Genomic DNA, 12,726 nt, shown 5'->3' with positions numbered 1-12,726 from the left:
GCGCACCATTGGCCCAGTCCAGTCACATAGTTTTTTTTTTTCATTCCTGTAAACAGATACCTATTATTTTCAGTATATTTATTATTCTGCTTATTCACATAATTACCCCAGAAAAGAAAATCTTTAACCTAAAGGGTTTTTAATTTGGAGAGATTTTTCCTATTTGCAGGGAGGTATCAGAATCTATGTTGCATTTGCTAAACACTCTGAATAACCCTCTAATGGTGGAGGACAAGGAATATATATATATATATATATTCCTGCTTTATTACATGCATACATTTAGTAACTGCTTATGTATTACATAATTCCCTAAACTGCTGTGGCAATAAATATAGTACATATATTTCCTCTCTTCTTGAGGGGAGATAGGGATGAAGGAATTTTCATTTCTTCAGCAGTGCTGTACTTGCAATGGTGTCTGTAGCATATAGATTACTGGGTCTGATCACCAATGTCCCTTGTTTATTTAGAGAGCAGCAGTTTCATCAATCTCCAAATGACCTATAAGCTTCAAGTTTCTAATAAATGCTTGCACCAGTGACATGAAGTTGCTGCAAAGAGAGGCAATTCCCAGGGCAGCATTGTCAGAAGATAATTTGGCGCTTATTGGTGCATTGAGGCTGTACATATGGATCAGGTTACTAATGGTTTCCTTTAAAGAGACATCAGCTGCAGCTTGTGGTGCAACATCCTTTGTGAATCACAACACATTTCTTTTCTAGGGCTTTATAAAAGAATGCTCAATGTGCCAGTTTGGGAACTGGAGCTATTATGTGCTCTGTAGTCTGATAAGGGCAAAAAAGTGGCACTATATAAGATTTACTGAGGAACATCAAAAAAGCTATATATATAATATGTGGTATTCCAAAATAATGCAGTGTTAAAACGGACTGTTGTACTTTGTAGTACAGGTATGGGACCTGTTATCCAGAATGCTCGGGACCTGGGGCTTTCTGGATAAGGGATTTTGCTGTAATTTGGATCTCCATACCTTAAGTCTGCTTAAACAAATATTTAAACATTGATTAAACTCAGTAAGATTGTTTTGCCTCTGAGGGCTCTGGCACACAGGGAGATTAGTCGACCGCGACAAATCTCCCTGTTCGCGGGCGACTAATCTCCCCGAATTGCCATCCCACCGGTGAAAATGTAAATCACTGATGGGATGGCATACGCGTCGGCGGATATGCCATCCTCTCAAGGCAACTTCCGCGATTTCACTGAAATCGCGACGCAGTGTTTGTCGTCCCACTAGCGATTTACATTTTCGCTGGTGGGATGGCAATTCGGGGCCAGAGCCCTAATAAGGATTAATTATATCTTAGCTGGAATCAAGTACAAGGTACTGTTTTATTATTGCAGAGAAAAAATTTGAATTTTTTAAAACATCATGTTTTACGACAATGAAGGTGACAGTGGGAGAACAGTTGTGCTGTTATACACACAGGAGAGAGAGTGCAGAAGCAGGCTAATAGTGGGGGAGAGAGAGCATGGCTTTTAAGACAGGACAAAGAGTACAGAAGAAACTATAACTGTGAGGCTGAAGAACAAGAAGTGTGTGAATAGAAGCTTTTTATTGTGTAAATATTTTAATGCATTGTTAATTAACTATTTACCTTTAATGTAGTTATAGAAGTAGTTTACTTCCCATTTTTCTGTTGCCATTTTTTCACATTAATTTCTGCTCTAGTTCACCTATTTTTTCACTTTCCTTCTCTTCAGCTGTTTTTGTGTTCCAGTTCTGTTAGCCATTATTATATCTTGTAGCCCCATCCATACCTTTTATTTCTTTCTCTTTGAGTGGATGTTTTTTCATGTTTTTCCTTTTCTTTCCATCCACATTTTTGGTCAGTTCTGTATTTAATGATTCTGATAAGGCACAGGGCTTTTCATCCTCCCCTCCTGTCCTCTCATTTTCTCTCTTTAAACTATGTTCTGTTTACATTTCTGTTGCCTTTGTCCTTTTCCATGTATATCTCACCTGGTGTCCTGCTTGCCATTTTGATTTTCCCAATCCCATTCTCTTGCCGTTTCACATGATTTATCTCTTCTATTCTCCTGCTTCTCTAGTAATAAAGTTGGTACTCTAGTAATGAAGTTGTAACTTTGTATAAGGTTTTCAAAAAGGTTTGGATTTGTTTCTGTGCATGGGTAGGTTTGTAAGGTGTTGCCTATGTGTGTGACTATTTAAATATGTAAAAAAAGAGGAGAAGTGTTTGTAAACTAAACTAGGGCCCTGGAGCTGGAGTTTAAGTTATAGTTATTCTACTTCTGTAACCGTCAAATGGTGAACTAGTCATTTGTTAAAGGGGTGGTTCACTGTGGTTACTGAACCTGGCATAGGGTAACCAGATCATTTGAAAATTCAGGGGCGCATGCATTCTTAAATGATTTTGATTTAAATGCAGGGATACCAGGAAAATGCCCGGGGGCCCCAGGTGTTATTGGTTCCTCTTGCGTCTAATGATTTCATGTAGTCACCTGGCAATTGAGAATTCAATACCCTCCAATATTATAAACATTGGGTTACAGATGTGTTATAAAAAATTAGAATTTCTTGTTTTTAGCAGCATGATTGGTATATACGGTTTATGCATGTGAGTGTATAAATAGGTCAGTATAGGTTTGTGTGTGCTGGGTTTATTTGGAAGGGTTGAACTTGATGGACTTGATGGATTTGTGGCGAGGTGACAAAGGCCAGGGCCCAGGCCGGCACAAATTTAGGGGCGGCAAATGGGGGCAGCCTTGGGGCGCCCGCATAAGAAATCCGGCGCTGGTGCTGAGCAATGGTGACCATAGCAAGTGTCTGGGGTTGGAGCGGAGTGTTGCTTGCCTTTGGCACTGTTACCTTCAGACACAGCACTTTTCACTTTATGTAAACCTGAATACCCTTTAATATACATTACAGTGGACAATATCCTATAAATACTTTACCTTCTTTTACTTATAGCAGGGAGCGTGGCTCAAAGAATTTTACTTAAGAGACATAAAAAATAACAAGGGCTCTTTTATACCATTCTGCATAGTGTTAAAATGATACACATACTTCCCTTTTAAAGACATAGGGGCACATTTACCAAAACTCATTTTTTTATTTTTAAAAATTCAAATAAACTCATTTCCACGAATGTTTGACATTTACAAAAAAAAAAAATCAACTGAAAAGTCTGCATGGAAAAAATGTTGCTGAAATTATGACTTTTTCAAATTGTTGTCCCAAAAACTTACATTTCTCTAATTGTCGCACAATTGTGTCAAAAATCCGAAACCTATAAAATTTCAAGGCAAAAGAAGGATCTCTTAAAGGAGAAGGAAAGGTAAAAACTAAGTAAGCTTTATCAGAAAGGTCTATGTAAATACAGCCATAAGCACTCACAGAAACGCTGCACTGAGTTCCCTGTCAAAAGATTTCTCGTGTCTGTAATTCTTGTGCCACAGACACGCAGCTCTCTCCCCTCTCCTCTCCCCCCCCCTCAAGAATGCTAAGAACTCGGTTTCCCCCCTCCTTAGGAATGTGGATCTGAGCCAATCAGCAGGAAGCTGACTCATAGGGGCTGATTTACTTACCCACGAACGGGTCGAATGGAGTCCGATTGCGTTTTTTTCGTAATGATCGGTATTTTGTGATTTTTTCGTATGTCTTGCTATTTTTTCGGATTCTTTACGAATTTTTCGTTACCAATACGATTTTTGCGTAAAAACGCGAGTTTTCCTATCCATTACGAAAGTTGCGTAAAAAGTTGCGCATTTTTCGTAGCGTTAAAACTTACGCGAAAAGTTGCGCATTTTTCGTAGCGTTAAGTTTTAACGCTACGTAAAATGCGCAACTTTTCGCGTAAGTTTTAACGCTACGAAAAATGCGCAACTTTTTACGCAACTTTCGTAATGGATACGAAAAACTCGCGTTTTTACGCAAAAATCGTATTGGTAACGAAAAATTCGTAAAGAATCCGAAAAAATCGCAAAACATACGAAAAAGTCGCAAAATGTTCGTTTTCAAGTCGGAACTTTTCCAATTCGGGTCGGATTCGTGGGTTAGTAAATCAGCCCCCTAGGCTTATAAAAATGAGCATGTTCACTTGGTCTGGGTCTTGGTGCAGGAGTGAGGCATTATGGGAATTTTCTTACACAGCTCAGCGTTTTTTCTTCCTATTTGGCTTCTGATCATCTGAACAGGTGAAATATGGGGGACTTATGGGCACTATTGAGACAACTGAAGGTAAAGCTGCAGCTTGGGATTAACTCTTTATTAGCCTTTCCTTCCCCTTTAAGGAGAGTGAAGGGACATCTGCCTTTGACTTCTATGTGATCTTGGCAACTTTTAGCTGCCGAATTGTCGGATTTTTACCTGTTTGAATGCAGAGTAAATATTGAAAAAATTGCTATTTTTTTCTTCTTTTAGTGCTAAAAATCTGAATCAGAAAAAAAACCTGAGGGTAAGTTAATGGCCCCCATAGGGACCTATGTTTTTTAGGTTCGTTTAGATTTTTCTGCATTCAGTTTAGATTTTTGTTACATTCTGCTGCAGAGAGGTATGTTCAGATTAGCACTGGGCAATTGAGAATCAGCAGCCACACCTAATGCCCAGCAGACTTTATAAGCATATATGCTTAGCTGTTTTAAGGTAATATAGCTATTTAGTAAATATAAGTTGGGTTAATGTGTGTAAATATTTAATCATGTTTCTCTTTTACATTTTTAGAACAACACATGAGTTTTTATTTGGGGCATTTGCTGAAATTATTGATAATTCAAGGTAAGGCTACATATGTTTTTGTATATGTTTATAAAAATATGCGCAAATATACCTATTAAATTACATGCAGTGAAACAAAATAAAGACATATAAAATAATATAGCACATTTAGTTAAAATTGTCTTGTGATTTTTGGATAGTCATATTTGGGCAAAATTGGAACTTTTATAAAGTTATATTTATGAAGGTATATTTGGATTTTAAGCAGGTAATACTTTCATTTGTGATTAAATTTGAGCGATGAGTTGAAGGTACCTGCAATGTAAGAAGCACACATTTAAACAGTTTGGATTGCCTGTTTGCACCACACTGAACACAGTGAAAAGAACGTAAAGCAGAGAGTGCCTGGAAGGGAGGAATAAAACTGTAAGAAAACACAGACAATCTCAAGGCTACAAGTCCATCTCCAGAGACCTTAATGTTATTGTATGCAGTGTTTTCAAAAAGTTTAAGGCTCATGGAACTGTAGCCAGTCTCCCTGGAGACCGAAGTAAGAAAAAATGGATCATAAATTGTAGACAACGATTGTATAAATGGCAGTGGCACCAACTGCCAAGGAGATTTAAGCTGACCTTTAGACGCAAGGTCAGTGTCAGACTGGGGTGCCAAGGGACCCACCAGGCAACCCTTAGACCTTAGGCCCACTCTTTCCATTTCTGTTCACTCACTTTCTTTAATCTCTTAATTACTTCTTTTTACATACTATTATCTATCCTTTCCTCCCTTTCTTCAGTTTCTTGTCGTATAGAATTGAGTAATGGCTATGGCATAGGCATACAAGGCAAATGGTTGGGTAAGTAGGAGGGCCTACTGACACCTGGGCCCACTGGGAGTTTTCCTGGTATCCTGGTGGGCCAGTCCAGCACTGCACAAGGTACAACAGTTTCAACCTGCACCATTTGTGTGCATCAAACTAAACTCAATAAAAAGTATAAAAAGGGGCACTATTGTAAGAGACCCAGGAAGACTGCAGACTGAGGCAATAGAGTTCACCCAATCATACCTGAACACATCATATCTAAACTCCTTATAGGAAAATGTCCTGTGATACATGAGAGGGATTTTGTGCTTTTTGTTAAAACACAACATATCTCTGATTACAGGAGAAAAAAACATTAAAAGAAAAGAACACCATTCACACAGACATGGAGAAGGTTTGGTGATATTTTGGGGAAGGCACTTTGAAGTGCAATATTGAACCCAGTGTAAGAAGGTTGGCCTTCATTGCAGATCAGTGGTCTTTCAGCAGGATGAATGACACAAACCACATTGAAACAGAATGGAACAATGTTATTCTTAAAGGAACTGTAACACTAAAAAATGAAAGAGCTTTAAAGTAATAAAAATATAATGCACTGTTGCCCTGCACTGGTGAAACTGGTGTGTTTGCTACAGTAACACTACTATAATTTATATAATAAGCTGCTGTGTAGCCACGGGGGCAGCCATTCAAGCTGGAAAAAAGGAGAAAAGGCACCGGTTACATAGCAGATAACTGATAAGTTCTGTAGAACACAATAGTGTTTTATCTGTTATCTGCTATGTGCCTGTGCCTTTTCTCCTTTGAATGGCTGCCTCCATGGCTACATAGCAGCTTATTTATATAAATTATAGTAGACTTTCTGAAGTAAACACACAACTTTTACCAGTGCAGGGCAGCAGCACATTATATTTTAGTTACTATTATACACTTTCATTTTTTGGTGTTACTGTTCCTTTAACGGCTTTATTCTGGGACAAAACACACATGCAGGAATATCCTCTCACTTTTTTTTCTTAAATAAGATTAGATTTGGAGGAAAAGTCACACACTCAAATTTTGATAAATGTTTGGCATCCGTTTTATCAGTGCCATTTTTTAAAAATTCTGAAAAGAATAACACATTTATAGAAACAATAAATTGGGGAAAATGTGTCTTTATTTATTTAGCAGTACAGTATATCAGGTTTTTTTTGTTATTTTTAAAAAGTGCAGTGGTACCAATATTTTTTGGCCACGATTATATTTAAAAGTAACACCAGTTTTCAAAAAATATTTTTGTAAAGATAGGCTTTTGTAATGCAGATTGCTCTAGTCCAGTAACCTGTAACAACCAATCAGATTTTGGCTTTCTTAGTTCTAACTGTCTTGTTGTCCCTATTTTCTGCATAACTTCAGCACTTGTTTCTTTACTTTTCTTTTCTTATACAGAAAAATATAACTACTTAAAAATAGGAAATTGAACTTTACTCTCTAACCCCATTATCTATTCTCCCAGTGCTTGTCAGTGAATTCTGATATCCTGCTTTAGACTTTGACCTTCAACGGCTCTTTTTTTTAAATCAACTATGCTGACATGATATATATTTGCTAATGCAAGAATAATAAAGACATATAAACAACAGTAGTGACAGCACTCATAGGTATTTTAAAAAATGTTTAATTTTGTAAGATTGATTGTACATGATGGTGGTGATTATGAATGCTTCTAAAGAGTAATGTTTCATTCATAATCACCACTACTAACTATCATGTACCACATACACTGAACAACTTGAGGCAGCTGGATTGATCTTTAATTTGTTCTGGACACATTTTGTTTATTTTTTGTTTGTTTCCCAGAGATGCAAATGCCTCAACACTTTACATATATTCTGGTAAGTTTATTTAAGTGTGTGCTTATATTTATTGTCTCTATAATTATACATATACTTGTTGGCCGAAGACATGTTTCAGAAGAAAGAATGTAATTGTGGAGCAACCTAATTAAAAAGACATGTTATATGTTACGTTTTATATATCTCAGTGCAGAGAAAAACAAGCAGGAATGGGATTTGTAATGCAAAATTCTCTGTCATGTGGAGCCACGTGCCTTAAAGTGATACTGACGCTAAAAAATACTTTTCAAAATAATAATGTACTTAAAACATAGTTAGTAGTAGGTCATGTTCATGTAAGGTTTGCTTTTGTAAGTAATTGTTACTTGAAGTTCATAAACCTGACTGTTTTGCCAACCTGACTGTGCCTTCTCAGCCTGTCAGTTATAGCTTCTAATGCTAATGGACTGCACAAATATGGCAGCCCCCTCATAGAGGAACATGGGTGATCAGATTGGTAACGTAACAGCATCAGGCAAATACTTTTAAGGCAAAATTATAAATATCATGCAAAGTGTTATGATATATTTAAAAACATGTTAATTTCAGGTGTCAGTATCTCTTTAAGACTACTAAAAAGATTTATATATTAAAAAAAATTAAACAGAATTATTTTGCCATCTAAACACATTTCTGTGGCTGTGGCCTGTTCAACTACATAAAACATGCAGAACAATAAATTGTGCTTAAATGAAAGGCCACAGCTTTTAAGATTAATGTAAAACTGGAATAACAATTCATAACACATTATGCCTCTATTTCAAAGCAACAGTCACAAATGACACCAGGCTACAAGGGTCCCCAGCCAAAGCCATAGCTTACAGGCCCTGCTGCAATAGCTCACCACCTAATATCCACTATCTACAGCCACTATTTTTATCTCTGCCAGTGCACAAATACACTTCCACCAAAAAATCTGTCCGTACCTTGCTGTATGTCGGCCCCAGCACTGACATAGCCTTTTGAATTCCTGATTGTAAATCCCCTTCTCTGTTTGAGTTCTGGTTTTCAGTATATTTATGCTAATTTATAAACATTTCTTGTTCAAATCCAGGCAAAAGAGGCAGTTTTTTTAAAGTGTAAATTATTCAATTTAAGATAAGTTGAAGGTATAAGTTTTGCTAATGCAATGAGGTGCCAAACCTATGGAAAAATTGTAGCACATTTTCCAGCATTGCTCTTGTGCAAGAGCTAAATTTCCAGTTTGAAAAACTGAATTTAGTGAAGTTACCAGTGGGGGCCTTTTGCTACCTGGTAACCTGTGGGACACTACCAACTTTAAGAAAGGTGAGAAAGCAGGTAAAAGTTCTAATGGAAAAAAAAAATTGCAAGGATTTGGCATCTGTTGGTTACTTTTTAATGGAAGGTGGTTCATAATAAACCTAGAAACTTGTTTTTTGTTTTAAACCTAATTGTTTAGAACCCTTTTAATTAGGGGTGGGGATTTTATAGTTGCTTTTATATGTCCATTTTATTTATTAGCCCCAATTATTCTTGCAAGTCACATTTCAAGCTTTAGTTTTTTTCAAAGGCAATCAAGCCAATACAGAAGTGTTTTTATTATTCCGCAGTATCTGTCTATGGCGGTGATCCCCAACCAGTAGCTCGTGAGTAACATGTTGTTCCCTAAGCCCTTGGATGTTGCTCTCAGTGGTCTCAAAGCAGGTGCTCATTTTTGAATTTCTGGTAAGGGGGCAAGTTTTGGTTCCATAAAAACCAAATATAATGCCAAACAGAGGCTTCTGTAAGCTGCCAGTACACATATGGGTTATTAAGTAGCCAATATTAGTTCTTATAAACATTTGTCATGCTTGTGTTGCTCCCCAACACTTTTTCCATTTAAATGTGGCTCCCTGGTATAAAAGGTTGGGGATCCCTGGTCTAGGCAAGGCAAAATCTAGACCACTGTGATGCTTACAAAGGGCCACAGAGACTGTTTAGTTATATGAGGGCCCAAGATTTTGACGATTTGAGCTCTACAGGAAACTCAAAGGTACTTGATTACTATATTTTATTTCTTTTAAGAACCAACAAGAGATTTTCAAGGAGGACAGCTGTTATGTTTTTTGGATGACGGGTGTGGCATGACTCACCGTAAGTTATATTTTCTACAGCTGAGCCATTACTTATTATTTGAAGTGTATTTATGACAATTTCCTTCCCTAAATTGTAAAATGGAAGAACTTTTTCATCTGTTTTTAATAACTACTCTAAAGAATGGAAAACAAAGTTAGATGATTAATACCTGCAAAGTACATTTTGCAACTAAACCAGAACATATAAACTGCATAAAACTGCATGCTTAGTTTTCCCTTATACTTAAACTATAGGCAAAATTATGGGAGAAGAATGTAGCGCTTAAGGTCCCGTTTAGCATGTTCATTTAAAGGCATACTGTAAATCTTTAAATATATAAATATGGTTAAACTTTTAAACTTTAACATAATCTGTAAAATATACTGCCTTTGTTATTCTGTAGTAGCTGTACAATTCTTGGCATATCTACTACTGTGAACATTTCCCTAATTAGACTATGCTGCATGGACTAGAACTCTTGGTTCTCATTATTTCTTAAGATAAACAGATTAACTGAAGCTACTCCATGTTTGGTCCTTATGAAGAAGATAATTAGATTACTATTGCAGATAATACCCCTCTTACTGCTAACAAAACACAAAGTCACAACAAAGGAGGTAGGATCTGTATACTAGTAATCTAATTATCCACCTCACAAGGAGCACACATGGAGTAGCTTCAGTTTCCCTGTTTGCCCTGTTTAGCTCAAGAAATAACAAAAATCATGGATTTTTGTGATTAAAACCATAGGCAAAAGGTATTTTCTGCAGTCCTATTCATTGCACTCAAATTGCACAAGGGGATATACTGCGCATGTATATGTGAGGCAGTCTTTCTGAATCTTAGGTCCTAAGCTTTCCAAATAATTGATCCCATACCTATACTCCATTTTCAACATTTTGCTAGGGCATAATACCTTTTTGTTAAGTTTGCCATGTGTTCGACTAATCCAGTATTATTGAGAGATGATTTTGTAATAATCATCTTGCTTATTAACCATTTTTAATTCCTTTGAAGTTTCTTTAAATACCATTTTTAATTTTGATAGAACTTAGAAAGCTTGCCTGGAGGTGAGGGTGGTATAGCCTGTTGTCATGGGGGTTGTATGAAAAGAGAAACCATGACAAAGCAGGAACAAGATCAACACCTTACATTTGCTTGTAACCAACCTAACCTATATAAAAAAAAATAAATTTGTCAGCAGAGATATTCCCATTTGCAAAGCAAATTCAGAAAGATACTGTAAATAGGAGAATCATTTTTGGTGTAGCATCCAATTACGGCTTCAAGCTGTCATTCTGCCATTGTGTTAGGGGAGTTCCAGTTGGCTAGCTCCATAGATTCTGCAGTCACTGTTCTTCATTTGATTCATTCCACTGTGTATTCCCCTGGCCCAAGGCTATCTTGTTTGGATGATCCAATGGGATTTGACAGAGCTTGAGTCACAGAAAGAGAGAGAAGGTTAGCTGTGTTGTCTCCTGGATTTTTTTCAAAGATAAAATGCATATAGTTATCATATGTTTGGATGGAGAAAATGTTGGAAATGTTGGAAGGACAAGATAAAGAATTAGAAGCAAATATAAAACTGCAGCACATTAAATCATGAATGGCTGTATACATTTACCAAATATCAAACCCTAAATCATAAAAACTCTAGTTTGGCAAGTAAAATAATCTAATGTAATGAAGAGTAAAATTATTAACATTAGCAAAGATTGCGTGCCGAGGGAATAATCCTTTATTCCAATCTATTTATACATATGCCATATTCATGAACACTGAATTGTTTTTGTGGACTTTGCTATATCTTATACTGAACTATTTACCATTTTTATGCCTTTAATTTTTAAAATCTATGGTGCTGACATATCAGTGTGCCACCCATAGATTTTATATTGGAAGGTAGTATTCTGTTCAGTACCACCCACAAAACTTGCAATCATGCGCAATCATCCTGACCTGTGGCATGGAAAGGGTTGGATACTAACCCAAGGTATTATGAAACTGAACTTAATGGGAGCATCATTTAAACAACATGGTAACAACATGTTGATTTTTTTATATAGGTTAGGTTGGTTAAGCATTGATTGTACCCTTTATGTTTTAGGGTATTATGTTTGGATATTGCATCTACCCAGATTTAATGTAATATGCTTGAAATCTATAATTTGAATTTACTTGTGAGTGGGAGTATTGTTGACAGAGTGAAATTTATTTGTCTGGATATACAGAATTATTCATGCACATGGACCAAAAGAATGGCAGATCCAGTTCGATTCATCCTTTCTATGTTATTGAATTATATATAGCATAAAGATTATTCTGTTCAAGGAATTTTTCATAAGGATGAAGATTTTTAGGGCAGCTTTTTTTATAATCAGTGCTTTGTTGTTCATTTTATATTTTAGCAGCAGGTTCTTGGCTGCTGTACCATCATTTTTATCTACAATAAATTAATGCTTGGCGTCCCTCCCCCAGTCTCCTGATGCTTTAGGCTATTCCCCCTGAGTTTTTAGCATTAAAAAAAAAAAACAAACTAGTGCGCATGTGCAATGCTTGTTGAGGGCCTACTGTGCATGCACAGAACATTTCCTAAAGCTTCAGATTGGTGATTGTGCATGGGCGATGATGTCAGAAATGATGTCAGTAGGCCCATCTCCAAAATTTTGAGTATCCCCCTGGCCATGGTAGTTGCAAGTTGACAGCTCTGTGCTTGTATAGTGTGAGATAATAAATACACTGTTAGTTGTGTTATATCCTATGGTTATGTATCTGCTTTGGTTTTAAAACTATATCTATTTTTGAGGAATAAAGAGCATGTTAATTACATTCCCAGCACTTTATACTTCATCTTTTTGTTTAATTCATATTTCAAGATCCTGTTCAGGAGTAATTCAGGAAGTTGATTGACTGATCTGTAAGGCTGATTGAGCTGCCTCTGTGCAAAGCTAATAGCTATAAACTCCTCTGCATTTCATTATTTATTATATACACCGGATGTAAAGTGCACAGCATATTTATGTAACTTAAAATCAATTACTTTTTTAAACAGGAGAAGCCTGTGATCTGATTTACTTTGGTAGATCTTCCAAGCGCTTCACAAGTTCTAGGTTTATTGGGAGATATGGTAACGGCCTGAAATCGTACGTATACATATGTCTATATTCTTTTTTTTAGTATAGAATGTGAAATATCTGTTTTTAATATTTATAAACTGGGACATTACAGCAAGGAACACATAATTAGATGGCAGA

General features: G+C 36.4%; 1 protein-coding gene across 1 annotated transcript in view; it reads left to right on the top strand.

The window, feature by feature from the left end:
- Positions 1 to 12,726, top strand: part of morc1 (MORC family CW-type zinc finger 1) — a 108,011-nt gene that overhangs the window by 20,618 nt on the left and 74,667 nt on the right. The window contains exons 4-7 of the mRNA XM_031896211.1: positions 4,706 to 4,759; positions 7,362 to 7,396; positions 9,422 to 9,490; positions 12,525 to 12,615. Of these exons, the coding sequence (XP_031752071.1) occupies positions 4,706 to 4,759; positions 7,362 to 7,396; positions 9,422 to 9,490; positions 12,525 to 12,615 (249 nt within the window). The remainder of the gene's footprint in view (positions 1 to 4,705; positions 4,760 to 7,361; positions 7,397 to 9,421; positions 9,491 to 12,524; positions 12,616 to 12,726) is intronic.

Source organism: Xenopus tropicalis, chromosome 2 (assembly GCF_000004195.4).
Source record: "Xenopus tropicalis strain Nigerian chromosome 2, UCB_Xtro_10.0, whole genome shotgun sequence".
In the NCBI taxonomy this organism is placed as follows: Eukaryota; Metazoa; Chordata; class Amphibia; order Anura; family Pipidae; genus Xenopus; species Xenopus tropicalis.
The sequence above is the reverse complement of the archived record's forward strand: the minus strand, read 5'-3'. Positions and strand labels throughout refer to the sequence as shown.